Source organism: Blennius ocellaris (assembly GCF_963422515.1).
Source record: "Blennius ocellaris genome assembly, chromosome: 10".
In the NCBI taxonomy this organism is placed as follows: Eukaryota; Metazoa; Chordata; class Actinopteri; order Blenniiformes; family Blenniidae; genus Blennius; species Blennius ocellaris.
Genome location: NC_137659.1, coordinates 785,158 through 812,006, shown reverse-complemented (window position 1 = coordinate 812,006; position 26,849 = coordinate 785,158). Strand labels below are relative to the sequence as shown.

General features: G+C 43.8%; 2 protein-coding genes across 2 annotated transcripts in view; one reads left to right on the top strand and one right to left on the bottom strand.

The window, feature by feature from the left end:
• spidr (scaffold protein involved in DNA repair) overlaps window positions 1-24,018 on the top strand; it is a 46,501-nt gene extending 22,483 nt beyond the window's left edge. The window contains 12 exon segments of the mRNA XM_080503317.1: window positions 665-857; window positions 1,898-2,172; window positions 10,609-10,767; window positions 14,421-14,508; window positions 14,623-14,763; window positions 15,858-15,917; window positions 16,062-16,266; window positions 18,886-19,020; window positions 19,609-19,702; window positions 20,678-20,792; window positions 21,694-21,747; window positions 23,580-24,018. Of these exon segments, the coding sequence (XP_080359443.1) occupies window positions 665-857; window positions 1,898-2,172; window positions 10,609-10,767; window positions 14,421-14,508; window positions 14,623-14,763; window positions 15,858-15,917; window positions 16,062-16,266; window positions 18,886-19,020; window positions 19,609-19,702; window positions 20,678-20,792; window positions 21,694-21,747; window positions 23,580-23,705 (1,645 nt within the window). The 3' untranslated portion in view covers window positions 23,706-24,018.
• A 479-nt stretch (window positions 24,019-24,497) lies between these two features.
• Window positions 24,498-25,880, bottom strand: cebpd (CCAAT enhancer binding protein delta). Its single transcript, XM_080503307.1, has one exon. The coding sequence runs from the start codon at window positions 25,794-25,796 to the stop codon at window positions 24,852-24,854; it is 945 nt and encodes a 314-aa protein (XP_080359433.1). The 5' UTR covers window positions 25,797-25,880; the 3' UTR covers window positions 24,498-24,851.
• Between the last annotated feature and the right edge of the window lie 969 nt (window positions 25,881-26,849).

Sequence of the window (26,849 nt, the reverse complement as noted above, 5' to 3'; positions counted from 1 at the left end):
TTGTTTTATACATGTTCCTGACGTGAAGTGTGTGTGTGTGTGTGTGTGTGTGTGTGTGTGTGTGTGTGTGTGTGTGTGTGTGTGTGTGTGTGTGTGTGTGTGTGTGAGCTCTGTCTTTGATTGTATCTGGTATCTGTGTGTGTATCTTATATCGGTGTGTGTGTGTGTGTGTGTGTGTGTGTGTGTGGGAGGATGGTTTCTTATCTCTCGATGACATATGACTGTTTCCATTTATTTTAAACTTGTTATCAGAAGCTGGTTGACGACTCGCATCTCAAACACACTTTTCTAACTGAACCGTCTTCCCCTCTCTAACCTTTAACACACACACACACACACACACACACGCACACACACACACACACACACACACACACGCTCTGCAGCATCGTCTCAGTTACTGAAAATCACCACCGCATGACACAAAACTGAGTTACTCAGTTACTGAAATAAAAAGTAACTAATCCTTTCAAACAATTTCCGTGTGTGTGTGTGTGTGTGTGTGTGTGTGTGTGTGTGTGTGTGTGTGTGTGTGTGTGTGTGTGTGTGTGTGTGTGTGTGTGTGTGTGTGTGTGTGTGTGTGTGTGTGTGTGTGTGTGTGTGTGTGTGTGTGTGTGTGTGTGTGTGTGTGTGTGTGTGTGTGTGTGTGTGTGTGTGTGTGCAGGCAGAGTCTCTGTGTGGAGGGCTTCAGTCGTCCCGTCATCCTCAACACACACTTCAGCCAGAAGGTCCCGTCCTCCTCCTCCTCTTCCTCCTCCTCCTCTTCCTCCCGTCTTCCCGCCCCGATCCGCCCACCGCCTCACCTGGGGAAGGTGTTGGTGCCGCTGGAGGCGGGGGAGGAGTGGCGCCCCCCGCAGGTCGGTTGGATCAATTCAAACACACGAACCCACTTGGAATTTTGAGTTAATCCCAATAATTAACATCTTTTTTTTAAATGTTTCCATAGAAACGGCAGAAATGGTGAAAATGATGTAGTTTTCACGTTGGGCCACTAGGGGGTGCTGTTATTTGTTTTTGTTATGAAACCACACACACGTAGTAAAGAACACTGACGGAACCTTCTAGTGGACAGACCACCATGTTAGATTGTTATTATGGTGACTGTCAAAATAAAACTACCAAGTTGGATTGTTATTACGGTGACTGTCAAAATAAAACCACCAAGTTAGATTGTTATTATGGTGACTGTCAAAATAAAACTACCAAGTTGGATTGTTATTATGGTGACTGTCAAAATAAAACCACCAAGTTGAATTGTTGATTATGATGACTGTCAAAATAAAACCACCAAGTTGGATTGTTATTACAGTGACTGTCAAAATAAAACCACCAAGTTGGATTGTTATTATGGTGACTGTCAAAATAAAACCACCAAGTTGAATTGTTGATTATGATGACTGTCAAAATAAAACCACCAAGTTGAATTGTTGATTATGATGACTGTCAAAATAAAACTACCAAGTTGGATTGTTATTTCGGTGACTGCCAAAATAAAACCACCAAGTTAGATTATTATGGTGACTGTCAAAATAAAACCACCAAGTTGGATTGTTATTATGGTGACTGTCAAAATAAAACCACCAAGTTGGATTGTTATTACGGTGACTGTCAAAATAAAACCACCAAGTTGAATTGTTATTACGGTGACTGTCAAAATAAAACCACCAAGTTGAATTGTTATTAAGGTGAATTGACTGATTTGGAATCTTGAACAATTCAGATTTCAATCCTGGTTCTTAATTAGATTTCGGTTTCGACTCTAAATCTGACCTTGATTCTTATTATTTTGAAATTTTACCATGATTTTTGGATCGAAATCGGATTTTAAATTCTGCTTGTGAATCATTCTGAGTCGAAACTCTCTGAAGCTGTACTCGCCTCCCGTTTCCTGTCTCAGTCCTCGGGCCCCGCCCCCACCACTGGCCCCGCCCCCACCACTGGCCCCGCCCCCTCCCTCGCCGCCAGGCTCTCCGGTCGACCCTGCGTCTCCCTGCTGGAGGCCATGGAGGGCCTGGGGCAGGCCGGCAGCGTGGAGCAGGAAGTGAGCGTGACGGTGCAGCGGGTCTACTCCGTCCCCGTGTCCAGCTGGTCCCCCGTGTCCGTCCTCAAGTCCAGAGCTCCTCCTCTTCCTCCTCCTCTTCCTCTTCCTCCTCCCGGGGAAGGTCAGACCAGGTAACCTGCTCTCTGTCTCAATCCCATTGTTGTTGTTTTTTATTCTCACTAAAACCAAAAGAGGAAATTGATGCAGCTCCACCAAATCATCCTTCACCTCTTGTCTACAGTCTCTAACTTGTGAATCACGACAGACGAGGCAAAGAAAAGAAAGGAAACGCGACTAAAACCTAAAAAAAAAACTTTCCCTCATGAGCGAAAAGAAGCTATGAGACGTTGAAACGCCGAATGTCGTCTGTTTTAACAAGTGGACGATGTTAAATACTTGTATTGTGATGTCACATATTAAATAATCTAATAGTTTATTCATTACAATAAGCTTTATGTCGGGAACTCGTTTTCTAAAAGGCATAATTAACATAAGATGGAAAATAATGTGGATACATAGACATTACTGGATATTTACATGCATCCACATATTCACACTTGTATAACAAAAGCCTTTATAACCTCTCTCTATATATATATTTAAGTGCTGTCGATCGATTAAAAAGATTAGCTAATTAATCGCGCAATTTTCTGTAATTAATTGCGATTAATCGCATAGTTTTTCTCCTGATGACTGAAGCTTGTCATGATATTTATTGCGGGAAAACCACAGAATTAATGTCGACTCGGCACACAGAGGCTAGATTTAAAGTAAAAGACTGTTTTTATAACGTCCTTTTAAGCTTTTTAGTGAAACTGTTTCTCTACAAGATCAGCAAAATAATAAAAACAACATGAATTAATAAATATCTAACATGAGTCTGGGTTTAGTTTCAGTGCAGCTCCGACACGATTTAGATTTTTGTAGAAATAAAGTAAAATTATTACATGAACAAAGTGGCAATAATGTACTGTAACACACACACACACACACACACACACACACACACACACACACACACACACACACACACACACACACAATACTGGAGATCCAGGGAAAGAAAGGAGTATAAATTAATATTTTACTTGAAAGTGGTTCTTCCAGCTTCAGCAGTGTGGCGGCTCCTGGTCAGCCAACCTGGCAACCTGCTGCACAATTACCACTTGTGGCCCTTAAATTCGGCTTTTCAAAGTAAAACAGATGACTTTCGCTTTCTCAATCAGCCTTCAAGTAACATTTTAAAGTGAAACTTTCTCCCTATATACAAATATATTTATATTTATAGACACACACAGACGTATCATTAACCTCACATATTCACACGATTGTTGTTTTCCAGATTCCTTCACTGGTCCAGAATAATGTTTATTTATTTAATCTCATTGCTTTTTAAGTGATTATTGAACAGTAAACGTCACAAGTAAACTACTTCTTTCTGTCCAGCAAGTGAAGTTTCAAATAGTTCTTGAGTTCGGAGGTGGAAGTAAAAGTTTTAATGCAGATTTTGATGAAAACGAAAGACGGATCAAGAGGATTTTTTTTGCGTGTGGAGATTTAAAAAAAAAAAAACAAACGGTCCATATTAAAAGTGTATTTGTGGCTCTGACCTGCTCGGCCCTGCTCCAGCCCTCCTGACCTCCACGTCCTCTCAGCTGCTTGTTTTTGTTTTTTGCTGAGTAATAAAAGTTGTGTTTGATCGAGCCACGAGGGACACACACACACACACACACACACACACACACACACTCTCTGGTCAGCTGGCCGGGCTGTAATTTGACGCTTGTTCCGATCATGCCGGGTAAACAAACGCCCCCACCCTCCGGGAGGAAACTGCCCCACAGTCCCGAGGGAGGAGGTCAGCAGGTCAGACACCTCCAATAAATCTTCATTTATTTAAAAAAAAAAAAAAAAAAAACACCCACAAAACACGTAATTTCTCGCGCACAGGAAGAACATGCAAGCTGAGAAAAAAGGCCTGAAGTGTTTGTGTGTGTGTGTGTTGGTTTTACTCGAGTATCAAAGTGTGTAGGTGTGTGTGTGTGTGTGTGTGTGTGTGTGTGTGTGTGTTGGGAAGCGAGGCTGAGCCGCCTGGCTGGACGGGAAGTATTCAGTGTGTGTAGAGACAAGTTTTCAGGCGTGTTCACGGCGAGTCGATCGTGTACCGATAAGTTCTGCGACGTGTGTGTGTGTGTGTGTGTGTGTGTGTGTGTGTGTGTGTGTGTGTGTGTGTGTGTGTGTGTGTGTGTGTGTGTGTGTGTGTGTGTGTGTGTGTGTGTGTGTGTGTGTGTGTGTGTGTGTGTGTGTGTGTGTGTGTGTGTGTGTGTGTGTGTGTGTGTGTGTAGTGTTTCTGGGACCCGCCTGCTGATATTTGTGCCTGAAGAAGAAGAAGATGATGTGAAGTTCCCGTAAAAAATGTTTTTTTTTTTGTTTTTTTTTGTTTTTTTTCTTTCCAAGGAGAATAAACAAGAAGATTAAGTGTGAGGAGGAAGAGAGCAAAGAGGAGTGTGTGTGTGTGTGTGTGTGTGTGTGTGTGTGTGTGTGTGTGTGTGTGTGTGTGTGTGTGTGTGTGTGTGTGTGTGTGTGTGTGTGTGTGTGTGTGTGTGTGTGTGTGTGTGTTGTGTGCGCTGCTCAGAGGAACACAATGTGCTGCCGGGATCCTGTTTCAGTCCTGTTTACCGCTACGAGCGTTCTGATTGGTGCACGGCGACCAGGCAAGAGTCCCGCCTCTCCGCCCCCCACACACACACACACACACACACACACACACACCAATGAGGCCCTCTGTGTGTGTATATGTGTGTGTGAGAGAGAGCAGTGGATCGTACTTCCTGGAAGAAAACCTGAGCTGCCGAGAATTTCTGCGATCGTTCGCAAAAACAAATTCCTGAAAGCGGCCAATGGCGCGGCGGCGGCGGCGGCGGGAGCGAGGGGGGTCCCTGTTTGAGGAAGTCTTGTTTTCTCCGCTCTGTCAGGTGTCTGGTCACACAATCTGTGTGTGTTCAGACTCGCAGCTCCAAAAGTGAAAGTTCATGTTAACGCTCAGCTCACAGCCACAGATCTCCACTCTTTATTACAATGCTTCTGTTCATTTTTAATTTATATATGTATATTTTTATGTTATGAGGTATTATTCATATTTGTTTTGGATCCACTGCTCAGTGCTCTCCTCCTGCTCCCCGTCCATCAGTGATGTCGTCGGTCTGCAGCTCGTGTTGCACTCGTTTATTTCGTAGTTCTAATTCATGAACTCATTTTCTGGACCCCAGCGTCTCCATGGCAACAGACGCTGATCTCCTTGGACCGCCTCCAACGACAGCGCTTATCGTGATGGCAAACTGTCCTCGGAGCACCAGGCCTCTGGTAGAGGACCTCAGAGTACCAGGTCTCTGGTAGAGGACCTCAGAGTACCAGGTCTCTGGTAGAGGACCTCAGAGTACCAGGTCTCTGGTAGAGGACCTCGGAGTACCAGGCCTCTGGTAGAGGACCTGAGCTGGAGGATGGTACAGATCCTACCCTACCCAGTGGCCATGTGGTCTCCAGCATGGTATCTGGTACTTGGACCAAAGGTCCCACGATGATTCCCGTTACTTTTATTCTTCTTGGTACTTTTTGGTTCCTGTTGTTTCTGAGAAAATTCTTTCCATGGTTCCTGATCCATTAGGAAAGTTCTTTCCATAGTTCCTGATCCATTAGGAAAGTTCTTTCCATGGTTCCTGATCCATTAGGAAAGTTCTTCCCTTGGTTCCTGATCCATTAAGAAAGTTCTTTCCATGGTTCCTGATCCATTAGGAAAGTTCTTTCCATGGTTCCTGATCCATTAGGAAAGTTCTTTCCATAGTTCCTGATCCATTAGGAAAGTTCTTTCCATAGTTCCTGATCCATTAGGAAAGTTCTTTCCATGGTTCCTGATCCATTAGGAGAGTTCCTTTGATCAATGCTCAGCTAGCACTGTGTTTGATGTCAGCCGGGTCGTGAACTACCCACAATGCACCGCCCATCATACAGCGGACGCCCTTTTTTTAGCTCAAACGTGTGAAGCACTCGAAGTGTCTGCTGCTCCGGTGTGTCGGAGGCCTGGTCCTCAGGGGGGGTCGGCCCAGTCCAGCGAAAGCAGCCCCGAGTGCGTTGCTTTTTGTTTAATTTGGAAAAAACGGTGTGGAATCGTTGTTGTTTCATCGTAAAAAGTACAACATCCAAAGCGACTGACTCAGTCCACTTTGGTCCACCTCGGAGGTCTGCATGTCTGCACGGAACCCCCCCCCCCCCCAATCAGGAGACCTGGAACTTCGCCAGATCAGTGTTTATTATGTTTGATTTGGTTTACCAAAAAACCGAACAACAAAATGACCGGTCGTACTGTGGTTCATTATTTCTGCTGAAGTCGTTCTTGATCTGAGGCAACGTCGGCGGCGTACGAAATGTTTTTCCAAGTATTTTCTGGTTTCCAGACGTTCAACAGAAACGCTTTGATGGTGGAATCTGTGCGAAGTAAGCGAGTTCGCCAGGCGATCAATCAGACGGGCGACGGTGAGCCGCCGTTTGGTTTTTTTGTTTTTTGTTTTACTTTGATGTGTCGACTCCTTGTTTACAGAGACGTTCTCCTCGCCGCGGGTCCGTCTGCTCTCGGCGAACATCACCGCCGCTTTATTTCTGAACAAACAACTGAGAATAAACCTGGTCGGAGGCGACGCGTCAGGAATGTTATTTACTGATCTATTTCCAACGCAGACACAAACACAGGCGGCGTTCACGGCGGGAGGAAACATCCAGAGGTCCGTCAGGTGGTTCGGACGAGGCCAGGCCCTGCTGCTCCTCCTTCTCCTCCTCCTCCTCCTCCTCCTCTTCCTCCTCGAGCCGTGGATGAACTCTGCTGTTTACTCAGGGTTGGTCGGGCCTGTCTGGGCCCGGCGGCCTGTTCAGGCTCGTGTAGCGTCTTCAATGTCATCAAATCAGAGGAGTCACACGGTCGGGTCACCTCCTCGCCACTGTCCCTCCTCCTCCTCCTCCTCCTCCTCCTCCTCCTCCTCCTCTTCCCACCACCACCACGGACTCCACACCCACATCACACTATTAACCAAAGCTCCGTTTAAATGACACTTTGAAGTGAAAGCCAACTTCCTTTGATGTGTTCTGGACGTCGGTTCACACGACGACGCCTGTCGTTGTCGCCGAAAACCCAAGTTTTTTTGAAAACGGCTCCCTCGAATTTTTTTTCAAAAAACACTGTGACTCCGTCTCCGTGGCAACGGGAGAAAACGCAACTTTTCTGATGCGCTGCTAGTAGTGACTCGTCGTTCTGCACATGCTCAGTAGAGCCAATCAGAAAGAAGTCTTCCTCCGTGGCGTCATGACTCTCAGTCCGTATTCTCCTGGGACTTGGCGCTTTTATTTTGATAGTCATCGTAATGAAAATCCAACTTGATAGTTTGGTGTATTTCTATATACGTCACACTTTCTACGGTAGCGGTAAACAGTTTAGGGGTGAAGGGTGGCGCCTCGCTCACTTCATTTTTAACCATTTTCTCTTTGAACTACACTTTTCGAAAGGTTTTAGACTTAATTTGTTTGTTTATTACTAGTTTGTCTTGTTTTTCTACAAATTTTCTCTGGATTTGCATGTTGTATTGGTTGTAAATTTGTCTTTCATTTGTTTCACTTTAGACATATTTATGATTGTCTTGGCTTTTTTTAATCCTCTTTATACGAGTTAATTGTTGTTTTGGATGCATTTTGAACTGGTTTGGAGGTTTTCTTGTTTTTTTTCACTCCCTGGGAGCTCCGGACCCTGTTTGTAGACTAGTTTAGATTAGTTTTGGGGCATTTTGGTCGATTTAATCTCACACTAGTTTGTGACTGGTTTTAGCCCTTCACATTAGTGTGTTGTTTATTTGTAGACTCACGCTCGGTTGAATTTGTGAGGTTGGAAAAGCTTTTTGACAGAAGCAGCTTTGAGAGTCTGACTCGACCGGTCGGGCTGACGCGAGAAAGCAGGAACTGTTGAAGCGGCTCCTGGTTTGTGGGCCAAAGGTCGTCTCCTGTCAGCAGAGACGTCAAAAACAGCCGGCGGCGCAAACGCGTGGGGGTCTTGTCAGGTCTAAACCCCGAACCGGGTCTCCTCCTCGCCTGAGGCGCAGTCGCATCGGTGTGGAGGAACTATGGTTTATACGCGTCTGGCTTCAGGACAAAATTCTCCAGACTCACTGGGGGTCCGTCCACACCGGGAACCCGGTTCACCTAAACCAGCTGTTTCTGGCCTGTCGTCCACATGAGGCGGTTTTAGAAGCGTGAAAACGTTTTTTTTTTTTTTTACACGGGTCCCAAAGTGGGGAAATTGTAAAACCCCGGCTTGTGCCGTCGGTAAAAAAGTGAGACTCACTCTGTGACTAGTTGTTTGACTGTTTTTCCAGTTTTGTGATTAGTTACATGTAGTTTTGCACTGGTTTCTGGCTAATTGTGGACTAGTTATGGACAACTTTTGGGAGTACTATGTGGTCTCGGGACCATCCAAACCAGGAACCCGGTTCACCTGAACCAGATGTTTCAGGCCTGTCGTCCACACGAGGCGGTTTTAGAAGCGTGAAAATAGGTCCCAGAATGGGGAAATTGTAAAACCCCGGCTTGTGCCATCAGTAAAAAAGTGGAAAAAATTTGACATAATTGCCCCTCCCCCCACCGCGGTCTGTGATGTCATCAAATAACAACAACAATCAGGGACGACAAGCTGCGGTGGAGCTACAGAAGCTACCAAGGCTAGCAGCAGGAAGAGCAGGGCCATAGACCTATAGAACTAGAAGCTACTGACAGGAGGAGCGGGGCCATAGACCTATAGAACTAGAAGCTACTGACGCGAGCAGCAGGAGGAGCAGGGCCATAGACCTATAGACCTAGAAGCTTCTGACAGGAGGAGCAGGGCCATAGACCTATAGAACTAGAAGCTACTGACAGGAGGAGCGGGGCCATAGACCTATAGAACTAGAAGCTACTGACGCGAGCAGCAGGAGGAGCAGGGCCATAGACCTATAGAACTAGAAGCTATTGACACTGGCAGCAGGAGGAGCAGGGCCATAGACCTATAGAACTAGAAGCTACTGACAGGAGGAGCAGGGCCATAGACCTATAGAACTAGAAGCTACTGACGCGAGCAGCAGGAGGAGCGGGGCCATAGACCTATATAACTAGAAGCTACTGACGCGAGCAGCAGGAGGAGTGGGGTCATAGACCTATAGAACTAGAAGCTACCGACGCGAGGCGCAGGGCCATAGACCTATAGAGCTAGAAGCTACTGACGAGAGGAGCGGGGCCATAGACTTATAGAACTAGAAGCTACTGACGCTAGCAGCGGGAGGAGTAGGGCCATAGACCTATAGACCTAGAAGCTACTGATGCTAGCAGCGGGAGGAGTAGGGCCATAGACCTATATAACTAGAAGCTGCTGACGCGAGCAGCAGGGCCATAGACCTATAGAACTAGAATTATATATAGGTTTATGAGCAAGATCCTACTTCTAAAGTTCTATGTGCTCTGTCTCCTTCTGTGTTTTTGGTGTGTGTGGTGAGTCACAGCGCCCCTGGAGGCCTGGCAGGTGAACTACATGTCCTGGAGCCTCGTGTTGAGCCGAGTTCATAGAGACGTGTGGACGGAGGTTTTTTAGAGAAGAAAGTTGGTTCTTGTCGTCGTGTAAATGTGGCCTGAGGATCTGATTTTTAGGCCTGAGCGGCGCTCAGCTGATGGCGGCGTTACTTGGATCTACATGTCAGTCGTTCTTACGACTGAACACTGATTCTGCGTTTCTCCACAACACGTTTTAGACATTTCAGACTCATTTGAACTTAATTTCAGGATTGTTTTTTTGCACTAGCTTTTGGCATTTGCGCTGCACTTCTCCTCACAACGCCGGCCAGAGATTGCAGTTTTGATTTGCATGCGGAGTTGTTTACGACTTGCTGTAGGCTGGATTTCAAACTTGTTCCTGCCTGGTCTTGGAAGCAGCCTTCAGACTGCAGCCAAACTTTACAAGGCATTTTTATACTGAAGCAGTTTCACGTTGCTATTCCACCTCTTTCATGCAAAATGTTAAGTAAGGGTGAGTTTAGATTAGTTTCAGATTAATTTAAGTATTATCTTCAGACTGGTTTGAAACTTTATTTTAGGCTTAAATGCCCTAACTTCCATAATAATTGATCTAAAGATTGTGTTTAGGGTGGTTTTGGACTGACTTACAGGTTTAATTAAACTACTTTCTTATCTAGTTTATTTGAGTTTTACGTCCAGTTCTGAACTTTGGGCCAGTTTTAGGGCTTAATTTAATCCCCATTGTATTTTTTAACTTAAATAACCTCTATTTTTGATATATTTGTGTTCAGATTAGTTTTGGAACAGTTCTTAGATTACTTCTCGTATAATTTTAGGCTTAAATGCTTCAATTTGATGCACTAATAGGAAAGCGAGAAAGAAAGCGAGCGAGCTCCGACTTTCCGGACCGTCTCTGCTTTCAGCTTCTTTTCGCTCGCTGGCCGAAGCAGAAAGTGAAACTGTGTCTGTCTTCGTGCCGTTTGTCGCCGCAGGTTGTGCGCATTGGTCCAGGACGACTACGGTACGTTCAGCGTGGTGCAGCTCCACCTGCTGCCCTCCACCGACCTTCTCCATCACTACTGCCTCCAGTGGCAGGGAAGGAACTGCACGCTGAGGGCCATCAAGGTGGTGCAGAGGCTCACCAGAGAGAGGTGAGGAACACCGTCCGTCCATCCATCCATCCATCAGTCCATCCATCATTTTTTTTTAATATATATATATAAATGATAATATTGAAAGTTTGACCATATGATTGACTGATGATGAAAAATGTAAAATACAGTTTTGTTTTTATTTTGTTTTGTTTTGTTTTGTTTTGCTTTGCTTTGCTTTGCTTTATTTTATTTTGTTTTGTTTTGTTTTGTTTTATTTTATTTTATTTTATTTTATTTTATTTTATTTTATTTTATTTTATTTTATTTTATTTAATTTTATTTAATTTTATTTAATTTTATTTAATTTTATTTAATTTTATTTAATTTTATTTAATTTTATTTTATTTTATTTTATTTTATTTTATTTTATTTTATTTTATTTTATTTTATTTTATTTTATTTTATTTTATTTTATTTTATTTTATTTTATTTTATTTTATTTTATTTTATTTTATTTTATTTTATTTTATTTTATTTTATTTTGTCTTGTCTTGTCTTGTCTTGTCTTGTCTTGTCTTGTCTTGTCTTGTCTTGTCTTGTCTTGTCTTGTCTTGTCTTGTCTTGTCTTGTCTTGTCTTGTCTTGTCTTGTCTTGTCTTGTCTTGTCTTGTCTTGTCTTGTCTTGTCTTGTCTTGTCTTGTCTTGTCTTGCCTTGCCTTGCCTTGCCTTGCCTTGCCTTGCCGTCTACCTTTTGCCATATAAAAATACCTTGCATTTTTTATTTGTGTCTCAGCACACTATGAAAATAGCTTTTTTTTTTTTTTTTTGTTTTTTTGTTTTTTTGTCTCCAGCTTATTTTTGAAGACATTTTGTGTTCCGGGTTGTTTTTGTGGTTTTTCAGCCGGTCAGAAGCAGCTTGGACTCGAACGTCTGTGGCGAAGGAGCCTCCTCTGAGCTCCGTGTTTAATAAACATACAAATATCTTGTCCTTAGTCCCTCATGTATGAATGCCCCCCCCCCACCCCCCGAATGCCCCCCCTAAAGCACAAACAGCCTCATTCCCAACACAATGGCCGGTCTCTGAGTGGGTCTGCCGCGGTGTTTACATGTAAAGTGATCCCGGCCTTGTGGCTCGCCGGCCGTTTCCAGCGTCGCCTCCAGGATTAGCAGCAGTTAGCAGAAGTGACACGGGAACATTCGCGCGGCGCCCCGGCTCTGTTTACGTCCGCCGCCCGTCGGGTTTTTTTTTTTTTCCCGCGGTCGGCCGGTGATGGATGGCCTCGTCCCCCCCGGTCGGTACGGGCCGCCACGGGGAGAAAAAACACGTGGGGGCGGCTCCGGTTTAAATCAGCTGCTGATTTGTTTCCCAAGAAGGTGGAGCCGCTTCACCTCCGCCGACGTACCCAGAAATCTCAGAAAGACACTCTACCCCCCCCCCGTCGTTCCGACCTCCACACCCCTGACGCTTTTAATCACTTTCCTACAGACTGACTCGGGAAGAACCAGAGAACAGACACATCGAAGTCGTGTTTTCTTGGTTCTGATTGGCTCGACTGAGCACGTGCAGAAGGACGGCTTTGTGTTTTCACTTGAAAGGGTTGTCGCCGGGCCTAAAAGAACTCCTTTCATCACAAAGGCACTGAACACACGGTCCAGCTGTTGACCCTTTATCGACTTGACGAAGCTTCGCGCTGCGATAAAACATGTTAAAACTGAAATTAAAGCTGAAGACGTGTTCACCTGTACCCAGAAACCTGCCTAAAGTATCATACTTGGTTTTTTTTCCAGTGTTTTTCCTTTTTCCGAAACCAGTTTTTCCTCATTTTTTTTTTTTTTTAACCTTTTGGCCTCTGGCATCCATGAACCTTAACCTCTTTATGTGATGTGCCTTCGTTTAATCCCAGCATCTCACATCAAAACAAACAAACCAACGTCATGTTTTCTTTGACTCACTTGTTTTAGTTAATCAATCAATCAAATTTTATTTGTACAGCCCTTTACAATAACCCAGTGGTACCCAAAGTGCTTTAACAAAGCTATAAAAAAATAATACATTAAGAAACAAATACAAGAATAATACATTAAAAACAATACATAAAACACAGGTGCTGACTGTGGGAGGAGCGACGGTGCTGCAGGTTGTTGGAAGCCTTCCAGACATTCATAAAAACAGCATCCAGAATAAACACACTGCCCGAGACCAGAGTTAAAAGCAACCTAAAAAAAAAAGAAAGGGTTTTCAGCTTTGATTTAAAAATGGACCTGTTTGTTCACTTTTTAGTGAGAACCTACATGAAACTAAAGCTAAAATCCAAATATTCTTCATATTGTGAGTTCAGCAGTAAAAACACATTCTCTACGCTGATTGTGGGCCTCGTTCTAACAAAGAGCTCCACACAGACGCTTCCTCAGAGCTAACAGAGGCTACTTTTGAGGAGTGAAAACATTGAAAATGAAGTTTTGTTCGTTCACTGTTCGGGTGCTTTGACTGAAGACGGGGAAATAAGAGTTGTCAGTGCACAAAAAAAAAAAAAATGTATAAGAAAATGTAAAAAAAAAAAATTTAAGATTAAAAATAAAACAATAAGAAAATGTAAAAAAAAAAAAATAATTAAAAAAAAGTCAAAATATTCAATCTGTTTCCTCTCATTTTGCCTTCACTTTCTCTCTGAATGTGGCTTCGATGTTGTAAAATAAATAAGATTAAATACATTTAAAAAAATAAAACAATAAGAAAAGGTAAAAAAAAAAAAAAAAAAAAAATCCAAATATTCAATCTGCGTTTCCTCTCATTTTGCCTTCACTCTCTCTCTGAATGTGGCTTCGATGTTGTAAAAAAAACAAAAAAATAAAATGAAATAAATAAAAAAAAAAAAACAATAAGAAAAGGTAAAAAACAAAAAAAATAACATAAAATAAAATCCAAATATTCAATCTGTGTTTCCTCTCATTTTGCCTTCACTCTCTCTGAATGTGGCTTCGATGTTGTAAAAAAATAAAATAAAATAAAATGAAATAAATTAAGAAAATAAAATATGAAAATGTTTAAAAAAAATTAATAAAATCCAAATATTCAATCTATGTTTCCTCTCATTTTGCCTTCACTCTCTCTCTGAATGTGGCTTCGATGTTGTAAAAAATAAATAAAATGAAATAAATTAAAAAAATAAAACGGTAAGAAAAGGTTAAAAAAAATAAAATAAAATCCAAATATTCAATCTGTTTTTCCTCTCATTTTGCCTTCACTCTCTCTGAATGTGGCTTCGGTGTTGTAAAAAACAAAACAAAAAAAACATTACAATACACATGTTGAGAGAACCTGCAGCGAGCGAAGCAGCCAGCCAGGATGTGTGACGGGGGGGGGGGGGGGGTGACGCGGCGAGCCTCCCGTCGGGAACCGGACCGGGCTGTCGAACCGGCTCCTCACAAAGCGTCAGTGTGTCGCAGGGCCGCCTGGCAGGTCGGGTCCCGCAGCCGGCGCGTGGGCGTCGGCCCGACAGCTGCAGTTCCCGCTTTCGTCCTGCGGGGGATGTGAACCTGTGAACTCCGGCGTCTGGGGGGGGGGGGGGCTCTTGCCTGAGACCTGATGGCGGGTGTGGGCTGGGGTTCAAGCTGCCGCTCTCCGCTCCGCCCTGCCGGGCTGCAGTGGCGGGAAAAATCTCAGCTCATCACTCTCCTCCTCCTCTTCCTCTTCCTCCTCCTCTTCCTCAGGAGCTGCTGGCTCTTCAGCCTCATCGACAGCTTGTGGCCCCCGAGAATACCGGTGAGGCGCCATGGAAGCCCCCCGAGGGCCCCCGCGGTACGTCTCGCCTGTCATGTGACACGTACAAAAGCAAAATATAAAAAAACCCAGTGATCTGGTATCTATAGGTCTACGTATCTTTATGAAGGACGTCTGCTTGCTGGTTGACAGGAAGGTGGCGCTGTGGCTCCGCCCCCCAGCTTCTGTTACCTGCTGTCGGGTCAGAGCGGCTCGGTCCGGCCCGCCGAGCCCCGGACCTCGTCTCCGCTCTATGTCCAACCTGAAGACAGGGACCTCCGGGACATCCTGCGGGTAACACACACACACACACACACACACACACACATGCAGTAACATAAACACTGTAACTTGTAATAACAGAATAACATATAAACACTGTAAAATATAATAACACTTACTTGTAATAACACACACTAATTTATAAACACTAATATATAATAACAGTAACTTATAATAACACACACTATGACTTATAAACATACTGTAACTTGTAATAACACACACTAATTTATAAACACTAACATATAATAACACTAACATATAATAACACTAACTTGTAATAACACACACTAATTTATAAACACTAACATATAATAACGCTTTAACTTAGAATAACACACTAACTTATAAACATACTGTAACTTGTAATAACACACACTAACTTATAAACACTAATATATAAACACACTAACTTAGAATAACACACTAAGTTATAAACACTAACGTGTAATAACATACTGTAACTTATAAACATTCTGTAGCATGTAATAACACACACTGTAACATATAAACACACTAACATAACACTGTAACTTGTAATAACACACTAGCTTATAAACATACTGTAACATGTAATAACACTAACTTATAAACATACTGTAACATGTAATAACACTAACTTATAAACATACTGTAACATGTTATAACACTAACTTATAAACATACTGTAACATGTAATAACACTAACTTATAAACATACTGTAACATGTAATAACACTAGCTTATAAACATACTGTAACATGTAATAACACTAACTTATAAACATACTGTAACATGTAATAACACTAACTTATAAACATACTGTAACGTGTAATAACACTAACTTATAAACATACTGTAACATGTAATAACACTAACTTATAAACATACTGTAACATGTAATAACACTAACTTATAAACATACTGTAACATGTAATAACACTAGCTTATAAACATACTGTAACATGTTATAACACTAGCTTATAAACATACTGTAACATGTTATAACACTAACTTATAAACATACTGTAACATGTTATAACACTAACTTATAAACACACAGTAACTTGTTATAACACTGTAACACACGGATGTTTTTTGGACTAAAACACTTGTTTTGCCGTCAGGATGAGGTGAAAACGTGCCGCTGCAGCTTCGTGGCCACAGTTTTGTACCAGAGGATGCAGGTGGGTCTGATTTCACTGTTCGCACAAACTGAAGGTACGAAACTGAAGAATTGAACCTCAAGACTGAGGAAGAAATGTTGAAATGTAACTAATAAAGTGATTATAAAGTCTCATGATGATAATAATAATAATGTTTCCTCTCAGGGCGGCGGCGGCGGCCGCCCCGACTTCTGGCTGGTGCTGACGGACGGCAGCCTGCAGGGGGATCGAACCGACGACCCCGGCCTCCTCCGCCGCACGCTGCCCCTGTGCATCAAGCCGTCTTGCGTGCTAACGCCCGCCGTCGTCACGGCGCTGCAGTCCCCCGCCGCCTGCCGCATGGCGTTCAGAGACGCCCTGAGGGAACGCGGTGCGTCGCCATTAGTGCCGCCAGTCGGTTTAGGAACTCACCAATTAATCGCACGGTTTTCTGTAATTACACGCGATTAATCGCATTTATTTCTACTAACGAATTAATCGCACGGTTTTCTGTAATTACACGCGATTAATCGCATTTATTTCTACTAACCAATTGATCGCACGGTTTTCTGTAATTACACGCGATTAATCGCATTTATTTCTACTAACGAATTAATCGCGCGGTTTTCTGTAATTACATGTGATTAATCGCATTTATTTCTACTAACCAATTAATCGTGCAGTTTTCTGTAATTACACGCGATTAATCGCATTTATTTCCACTAACCAATTAATCTTGCGATTTTCTGTAATCACACGCGATTAATCGCATTTATTTCTACTAACCAATTAATCGCGCAGTTTTCTGTTATTACACGCGATTAATCGCACTTATTTCTACCAACGAATTAGTCGCGTGGTTTTCTGTAATTACACGTGATTAATCGCATTTATTTCTACTAACCAATTAATCGCGCGGTTTTCTGTAACTACACGCGATTAATCGCATTTATTTCTACTAACGGATTAATCGCGCGGTTTTCTGTAATTACGCGCGATTAGTCGCACTTATTTCTACTAACGAATTAATCGCACGGTTTTCTGTAATTACACGCGATTAATCGCATTTATTTCTACTAACCAATTAATCGCACGGTTTTCTGTAATTACACGCGATTTATCGCATTTATTTCTACTAACGAATTAATCGCGCGGTTTTCTGTAATTACATGTGATTAATCGCATTTATTTCTACTAACCAATTAATCGCGCAGTTTTCTGTAATTACACGCGATTAATCGCATTTATTTCCACTAACCAATTAATCTTGCGATTTTCTGTAATCACACGCGATTAATCGCATTTATTTCTACTAACGAATTAATCGCGCAGTTTTCTGTTATTACACGCGATTAATCGCACTTATTTCTACCAACGAATTAGTCGCGTGGTTTTCTGTAATTACACGTGATTAATCGCATTTATTTCTACTAACCAATTAATCGCGCGGTTTTCTGTAACTACACGCGATTAATCGCATTTATTTCTACTAACGGATTAATCGCGCGGTTTTCTGTAATTACGCGCGATTAGTCGCACTTATTTCTACTAACGAATTAATCGCACGGTTTTCTGTAATTACACGCGATTAATCGCATTTATTTCTACTAACCAATTAATCGCACGGTTTTCTGTAATTACACGCGATTAATCGCATTTATTTCTACTAACGAATTAATCGCGCGGTTTTCTGTAATTACATGTGATTAATCGCATTTATTTCTACTAACCAATTAATCGCGCAGTTTTCTGTAATTACACGCGATTAATCGCATTTATTTCCACTAACCAATTAATCTTGCGATTTTCTGTAATCACACGCGATTAATCGCATTTATTTCTACTAACGAATTAATCGCGCGGTTTTCTGTAATTACACGTGATTAATCGCATTTATTTCTACTAACCAATTAATCGTGCGGTTTTCTGTAACTACACGCGATTAATCGCATTTATTTCTACTAACGGATTAATCGTGCGGTTTTCTGTAATTACGCGCGATTAGTCGCACTTATTTCTACTAACGAATTAATCGCACGGTTTTCTGTAATTACGCGCGATTAATCGCACTTATTTCTACTAACCAATTAATCGCGTGGTTTTCTGTAATTGTACACAATTAATCGCATATATTTCTACTAACCAATTAATCTCGCGGTTTTCTGTAACTACACCCGATTAATCACATTTATTTCTACTAACCAATTAATCGCGTGGTTTTCTGTAATTTTACGCAATTAATCGCATATATTTCTACTAACCAATTAATCGCGCGGTTTTCTGTAACTACACGCGATTAATCGCATTTATTTCTACTAACGAATTGATCGCGCGGTTTTCTGTAATTACACGTGATTAATCGCATTTATTTCTACTAACGAATTAATCGCACGGTTTTGTGTAATTACGCGCGATTAATCGCACTTATTTCTACTAACGGATTAATCGCGCGGTTTTCTGTAATTACGCGCGATTAGTCGCACTTATTTCTACTAACGAATTAATCGCACGGTTTTCTGTAATTATGCGCGATTAATCGCACTTATTTCTACTAACGAATTAATCGCACGGTTTTCTGTAATTACACGTGATTAATCGCATTTATTTCTACTTCTTAAGACTGGCGCTAGTAATGCAAGTTTGAGCAGGATAAATAAATAAGAATGTATAATGTGCACTAAGAAAACCCAGACGTATTTTTCAGAATGCAGCTGAATAAATGTTTCTAGACTTATTACATAACCCAGGGTGTAATAATACACCGTGATAATAACATACTATGATATCAATAACACAGACAGGGGGGGGGGGGGGTAATACTGACAAGAGCAGGAAGGAGAGATTAATAATCAACCTGCAGGTTTCCAGTATTTCCTCCAGCTTTAAGCAGCTTGGTGAGCTGCTAGTCAGCCAACATGGCAACCCGCCGTTTCACTGAGCAGCATTTCAGCATTTCTTCATCGCAGCGACGACTCGTGTCATTATTGATGGCGGGTCTCCACCTGTGCAGGCGTCCTCCTCTGTGTGGAGCAGACGGTGGTCCGGCTGTGCCCCCCTGACCCCGAGGCCTCCATCCCGCCCCGGCCTGTGAGGCTGGACGCCCTCGGCGAGGAGGCGTGGCCCGGCTCCCTGTGCCGCCTCTCAGGTCGGTTCTGCCGAGGTTCTGCTCCTACAGGCTTTTTCTTAAATATCTTTAGAGCCTCCGGCTCGGATGAGGACACACACACACACACACACACACACACACACACACACACACACACACACACACACACACACACAGTTATCTCCCGATTGGTTCCTCATTATGTAAATGTGGAGCGGAGCAGCATGTGCCGGCCCGGGGTCAAAGGTCAAGCCGTCGCTCTCTGACCGAGGCCTTGTGTTTGTTCAGGTGGTGCGAAAAAATAAAACACTCACACAACACACACGTGTGTGTGTATGTGTGTGTGTGTTTATCTCATTTCTGTGTATCTCTCTATATATGTTTGTGTGAGTTTATCTCTTGACATTCTTATCGTTTATCTTTATCAGCGCGTCGTAAAATACATAAAGTTATGTAACTGTGTCAGTGTGTGAAATCAGCTCCGTGTGTGTGTGTGTGTGTGTGTGTGTGTGTGTGTGTGTGTGTGTGTGTGTGTGTGTGTGTGTGTGTGTGTGTGTGTGTGTGTGTGTGTGTGTGTGTGTGTGTGTGTGTGTGTGTGTGTGTGTGTGTGTGTGTGTGTTTGTGCAGGAGTGATTGTGGGCGTGGACCAGGACTCTGCGTTCTCCTGGCCGACCTGCTCGCGCTGTGGAAGCGACGACCTGGAGATCTGCAGTGAAACACCGTAACCTGATCCTCCGTCACCTCAATTATTGTGAAGAAGAAACATTTTTAAATAAAGTGTCGATATGAAAGTAGAGCAGCAGAGAGACGGGATTCTCTGAATGTATTCACTGTGAGACAAACAGCAGAGGACCCAGATGTGAACCCTGAGGAACTCCGCCAGATATAAAGCGAAGCGACTAGGTCGCAGATTTGTCTGGTTTTGTCTTCAGGGACGTTCCTGGTGTCGTTCTGGTGTTGTCCTGGTGTTGTTTCTGGTGTTGTCCTGGTGTCGTTCTGGTGTCGTGGTGTTGTCCTGGTGTTGTCCTGGTGTTGTCCTGGTGTCGTTCTGGTGTTGTCCTGGTGTCGTTCTGGTGTCCTGGTGTTGTCCTGGTGTTGTCCTGGTGTTGTCCTGGTGTCGTTCTGGTGTTGTCCTGGTGTCGTTCTGGTGTCCTGGTGTTGTCCTGGTGTTGTCCCGGTGTTGTCCCGGTGTCGTTCTGGTGTCCTGGTGTTGTCCCGGTGGTGTTCCGGTGGTGTCCCGGTGGTGTTCCAGTGGTGTTCTGGTGTCGTTCTGGTGGTATTCTGGTGTCGTTCTGGTGGTGTTCTGGTGTCGTTCTGGTGGTATTCTGGTGTCGTTCTGGTGGTATTCTGGTGTCGTTCTGGTGGTGTTCTGGTGTCGTTCTGGTGGTATTCTGGTGTCGTTCTGGTGGTGTTCTGGTGTCGTTCTGGTGTCGTTCTGGTGGTATTCTGGTGTCGTTCTGGTGGTGTTCTGGTGTCGTTCTCGTGTCGTTCTGGTGGTGTTCTGGTGTCGTTCTCGTGTTGTTCTGGTGTCGTTCTAGTGTTCTGGTGTCGTTCTGGTGTTGTTCAGGTGTCTTTCTGGTGTCGTTCTGGTGTCGTTCTGGTGTTGTTCTTGTGGTGTCCTAGTGTCGTTCTTGTGTTGTTCTGATGCAGATCTTATATTGTTTGTGTCTCGTTTTCTCTGCGTCGTCCTGGCCAGGCTCCACTTCCTGTGCGGCTCCTGCCGGGCGGAGGTGAACGACCCCGACGTGAAAATCCAGCTGGAGGTTTTTCTCTCCTGCTCGTCGCTTAGCAACGCTACGGTGAAGGTGAAGGTGAGAACGGTGACCACTCTTTACTCTAGATCAGGTTAGTTAGTTTAGTTTAGTTGGTTTACTTTAGATCAGTTTAGTTTAGTTAGTTTAATTCAGTTTTAGATCGATTTACTTTCCTTGAGTTTAGTCATAGCTACTGGATTACTCAGGACTAATAGATTACTCAAAGTTACAGGATTACTCAGAGCTAATAGATTACTCAGTTACAGCATTACACATGGTTAATAGATTACTCAGAGTTACAGGGTTACACAGGGCTAATAGATTACTCAGAGTTACAGGATTACCCAGGACTAATAGATTACTCAGAGTTACAGGATTACTCAGGACTAATAGATTACTCAGAGTTACAGGATTACCCAGGACTAATAGATTACTCAGAGTTACAGGATTACTCAGGACTAATAGATTACTCAGAGTTACAGGATTACCCAGGACTAATAGATTACTCAGAGTTACAGGATTACTCAGGACTAATAGATTACTCAGTTACAGGATTACCCAGGACTAATAGATTACTCAGAGTTACAGGATTACTCAGGACTAATAGATTACTCAGAGTTACAGGATTACCCAGGACTAATAGATTACTCAGAGTTACAGGATTACTCAGGACTAATAGATTACTCAGAGTTACAGGATTACTCGGGGCTAATAATAAAAACATTTAAATGACTTTAAAGAAGTAACTAAGTAATAAAGTACTTTCCTTAAATTAGTGGAACTAAAAATTGAGTAAAACATTAATGAACTTAGTAAAGAACCTAAATTAAATGAAGAATTGATTTGACTGGAACTCAAATGAATGTGAGTAACTGAGTAAAATGTCCCATGTGAGTTGAAAGTAACTGTAATCGGTGGAGTTACTCTGTTGAAGAGTAAAGTGACGGTTCGTCCGCAGCTGCAGCAGACGACCATCCGCCGCCTCCTGAACGCCGCCTCCAGCAGACCTCAGGTCAGTTTACACACAGCGACTCAGCAGAGTACTAATACTCTATATTTACTCAAGTATTTGTACTCAAGTAAACCCAGAATCAGGTTGAATCAGAGTTTTACTTCCGAGTCCAAAGTTTCTGGAGGCGTCAGGTTCTTTGATCTCTTCAAAGACGACGACTGGTTTTTAATCTGGTTTATATCGTTATTGTTTCCCTGAACTGGTTTTGACCACACTGTTTATAGTAACCAGTTTATACTAGTTTGTTACTGAGTTTACACTACTTTCTTATTGGGTTTATACTAGTTTAATTTGTTACTGGGTTTATACTAGTTTGTGGTTTTATACTGGTTTCTAGTTTATACTGCTTTCTTACTGGGTTTATTCTAGTTTCTTACTGGTTGTATTCTAGTTTCTGGGTTATACTACTTTGTTACTGGGTTTATACTAGTTTCATGTATTGTAATGATGCTGGTTTGTTTTCAGACGACTGACAGTTTTTATACGGGGGGTTAAACGATTATTTACAACCAGGGTTTGAACCAGTTAGTTAGTGACTGTTAGTTGAACTGGTTAGTTAGTGACTGTTTGTTAAACCACTTAGTTAGTGACTGTTAGTTGAACCAGTTAGTTAGTGACTGTTAGTTGAACCAGTTACTTAGTGATTGTTAGTTGAACCGATTAGTTGAACCAGTTAGTTAGTGACTGTTAGTTGAACCGGTTAGTTAGTGACCGTTAGTTGAACTAGTTAGTTAGTGACTGTTAGTTGAACCGGTTAGTTAGTGACCGTTAGTTAGTGCCTGTTAGCTGAACCAGTTAGTTGAACCGGTTAGTTAGTGACTGTTGGCTGAACCAGTTAGTTGAACCGGTTAGTTAGTGACCGTTAGCTGAACCAGTTAGTTAGTGACGGTTAGTTGAACCAGTTAGTTAAACCAGTTAGTTGAACCGGTTAGTTAGTGACTGTTAGTTGAACCAGTTAGTTAGTGACTGTTAGCTGAACCGGTTAGTTAAACCAGTTAGTTGAACCGGTTCCCGGGTGTTTCTGGAGGAAATACGTTCTGGTTTCATTCCGACTTTGACTTTCTCAGTAAGTTGTGGATCTCGTGGAGATTTTAAAGACTCAAAGTGGATTAAACTGGTTTGTGTCTGTCGTGGTTTCACACTGGACGTAACCGGGTTCACTCTGGTTCCTCTACTGGTTCTTCTCCTCCACATGGTTTATCTCCGGGTCTGGAGGCGACTCGCCGAGTTTCATCGTGTTTTGATGAACATTTCTTGACGTTGTGCTTCGTCCCGTCGCTCCGTCTTTCTCACTTTCTTTCATTTGGGTTAAAAAAGAAAAAGAGGAAAAACTGGTTTTGTGGCCGTTTGCAGAAGGTTGAGACTGGTTTCTGACTGGTTTCTGACTGGTTCACTGACCTGATTGTTCTGGATTCCACCGTTTCATCCTGCTCCTTCAATGATTAACTCCTTTCTACACTTTTTCTTTTTTCTTTTTTTTTTTTTTTCTTTTTGTTTTTGGCCAGTTGTGTGAATTTCCTGGTTTCTTCTCTGGAATGATCGTATCTCATTTGTCCCTCTTTTCTTTTTTTTTCTTCTTTTTTTTCTTCTTCTTCTTCTTCTTCCCTGAAACTCTCAGTACTTTTCACACTGTGTACTTTGGACTGAAGTACTCGGTCCCTGTGTTCTACTTTTATCGCCTCTGATGGGCTCAAAGGTGAAGAACTCGTAAAGATTCTTATCGTGTGTGTGTGTGTGTGTGTGTGTGTGTGTGTGTGTGTGTGTGTGTGTGTGTGTGTGTGTGTGTGTGTGTGTGTGTGTGTGTGTGTGTGTGTGTGTGTGTGTGTGTGTAGCTCTCGGGCTTGGAGGTGCAGAGCATTCTGGGTAAGGCGGTGGGTCCGATGGCCGCCTACGTCCGCGTGGTGACCCGCTCCCCCTCCCTGTGGATCGGCCTGGACCAGGTTCCCCTGGAGACCTGATCCTGGTCAGACCCGGGACCCCTGGTACGAGCTGGTCCCCCCCCCCCACACACACACACACACCCTCCTGCAGGCCTCCCTGACAGCTGGAGGAGGAGGAGGAGGAGGAGGCGGGGCTGTTTGTGGTGACATGATCCTGCAAGGGGGGGGGGGTCTGGGTGAGACCTGCAGCCTGTCAGACCCACGTGGTCCAGGACCAGGACTGTAAACAATCTGTTCACCAGCAGGACGAATCCTTCACGTGTTGGAAAACGACGAGTCGTCTGAATTGTTTGGAGGAGAAACGAGGAATAAAGACGAAGTGTTTTGAAAAGTGAGACTTTTTGATTGAGGTTTGTTTAAAAGTTTAAAAGTTATAGATTAAGAATAAAGTCGCAAGTTTCAGACATGAACACGAGTTAAAATGTCAAATAGTCCAGATGAAGTTGGGATTTAAAGAGTTAAAACCCAAAAGTAGAGATTTCAAAAATGCCACAGAAATGAACATTTTGTCGGAAATCCGTTGAAATGATCAGGATTTTGGTGAGAATCTTCACATGGAAGCACTTTTTTTTTTTTTTTTTTGGTCGAATCTGAACTTTTGGATTAGAGAGTTAGTTTAAAAAATAAAATCAAAGTCAAAATATTTGGATTAAATCAGGACGCACTTTTTTTTGGTCGAATCTGAACGTTTGGGGTGTTTTTGTGGGTGAAAGAATATTGAAATATCACATTTTAATCCAAATTCCACAAGTAAAGATGAAACGTCAGGACGAGATAACTTGTTCAAATCACCAGTCGGAGTCTTTGTGCTGCTTTCAGCTTTTTTTTTTTTATTACATCCATAAACAAAATATTCAGTACAAACTATAGAAAAGTTCATGCTCTGGCTCTTATACAAAGTCTGGAATTATTTAAAAAACAAACAAACAGGTACCATGTCAGGTGTATAGCTATAATAACGTCTGGTAAATGCAGTGGTAAAATAATTTAATACACAAAAACAAAATCCCACAAAAAACATGGCAACATCAACGACTCGTCCTCCTTTAGGTTCCAGTGCCATTATGGTAAAAAGCTTCGATACATCTGGTACAGATGGTAAGAGGGGGGGGGGGGGGGGGTCTGAGGTATTAAGTCTCCCGGTGCCGGGGGGGGGGGGGGGGGTCACCGGGTCTCCGCGGCCGCCGGGAACGACGCGCCGTGCGCCGGCTTGAAGAAGTCTCTGAGGCCGCTGAGCTCCCGGCTGAGCTGCTCCACGGTCCGGTGCAGCCGCTCGTTGTCGGCGCTGAGCTCCACCAGCCGCTGCTGCATGTCCAGGTTCCGCCGCTTCGCCTTGTCGCGGCTCTTCCGCACCGCGATGTTGTTGCGCTCCCGCCGCTGCCGGTACTCGACGCTCAGGCGGTCCACGCACTTCTTCCCGGCCTTGCTGTCCCGGGACGACAGCCTCCTGGCGCGGTGGTGGTGGTGCTGGTGGTGGTGGTGGGGGGGGCCGTGGCTGCCCTCCCCCCCGGGGCCGGGCTCCGGGCTGGTCGGCGGGGTGGGCTGCCCGGTCGGGAGGCTGACGGAGGTCTGGGCGCAGGTCTCGATCTGCGACGGGAACGACGACGACGCGTCGCTGTCGCTCCAGTCCGACTCCTGCTTGATGGGCGCGGGGAACAGGGTCCTGCCGTCCGGGGTCTGCAGACCGGGACCGGGACCGGGACCCGGGTGCAAACTGGGGTGCAGACCGGGACCGGGACCGGGACCGGGTCCGAACAGCTCCGTCTTCTCCTGCTTCACGGTGTTGAACAGGTCCAGGAACAGCTCGTCGTTGCAGAGCTCCAGGTTCGGAACCGCCGTCATGGACTCGATGTACTGGCTGAAGTCGATGGCGCTCTCGTCGTCGTACATTGCCGGAGTGCTGCTGAGCTCCACCAGGGTCCCTCCACCTCCACCTCCACCCCCACCTCCACCACCTCCTCCGTCCTCCGCCGCGCTGCCCGGCTTGCAGAGCCCGAGCTGCGGCCCCCCCAGCTTGGAGCTCTCGTAGAAGTTAGCCGGCTCCATGGCCCAGCCCAGGCCGCATGGCGGGGACACGCAGCGGGAGTCCAGGCTGTACAGGTCGCACATGAACCCGGACAGGTGAGTCTCAGGTGTACAGGTGTGTATATATGTGTGTGTGTGTGTGTGTGTTTCTGTGTGTGGCAGGCTGCTGTCACTCCTCTCACGCGGATTTACTCTCGCGCTCTGTTTTGTATCGTCCTCCCGCTGACGTCACGCACACGCCGCCCTCGCGGCTGGCCACTCGAGTGTGAACGGCGGTCACGTGGTTCGCGGTCACGTCCCATTCGAGGAGAGAGAGAGAGAGAGAGAGAGAGAGAGAGAGGGACGGGAAGGAGGGAGCGCGCGCGCGGCCCGCCCACCTGCGCGTGTGCGCGCGCGGCCCCCGACTGCATGAATGGAATGGGGCGCGTGGTGTTTACAACCTGCGCGCACGCGCGCGCACGTCGTTAAACGCGTCATCAGCAGTTTGGAGTAAATCACAAATATCGTATCAAATATCGTCAATACGCTCAGATTGTGGTTTTAATCTGACAGGTAATCCGTGGAGAATGTTGTCAAATTTACCTTGAATTCCAGGATAAACTGACAAATTAAACTGAAAAATACTCAGATTAAAACTTCCTCCTGGATTAATTATAATTAAATCTAAAAATATTATAATCTGGGAATGAAAGTACAAGATTCAAAACAAAAAAAAGCGTCAGAGTTCGTCAGGATTAAATCTAAAATGACAAAGTTTGAGATTATGTGATGAGATTATGGGATTAGAAATTGTTTCTAACAAACTTGTTCATTGTTGCTGCGGAAATATTCCCCTTAAAGTAAAAATCTATGTTAAACTCAGATCTCTGGATTAAAGACAAGAGTCATGATTAAATCAGGGAAAATGGGATTAAACATGAAATGTCAGGATAAAAAATGACAAATTGGGATTATTGCTGTATCAGGATTAGATAGTTAGTTTAAATAAAATCAGATTGAAGTCAAAATGTTTGGATTTTTTTGCATTAAATCAGAAACCTTGAGATTAGGATTTAACCTGGAATGAGATTTCAGGATAAAATAAAACTTTTGGGATTAAAGAGGAAACGTCGTGATTTCAGATTAACATGTGGGGAT

Excerpts from the sequence above, each read along its gene's own strand:
- cebpd (XM_080503307.1), bottom strand. The coding sequence starts at position 25,796 with ATGTGCGACCTGTACAGCCTGGACTCCCGCTGCGTGTCCCCGCCATGC.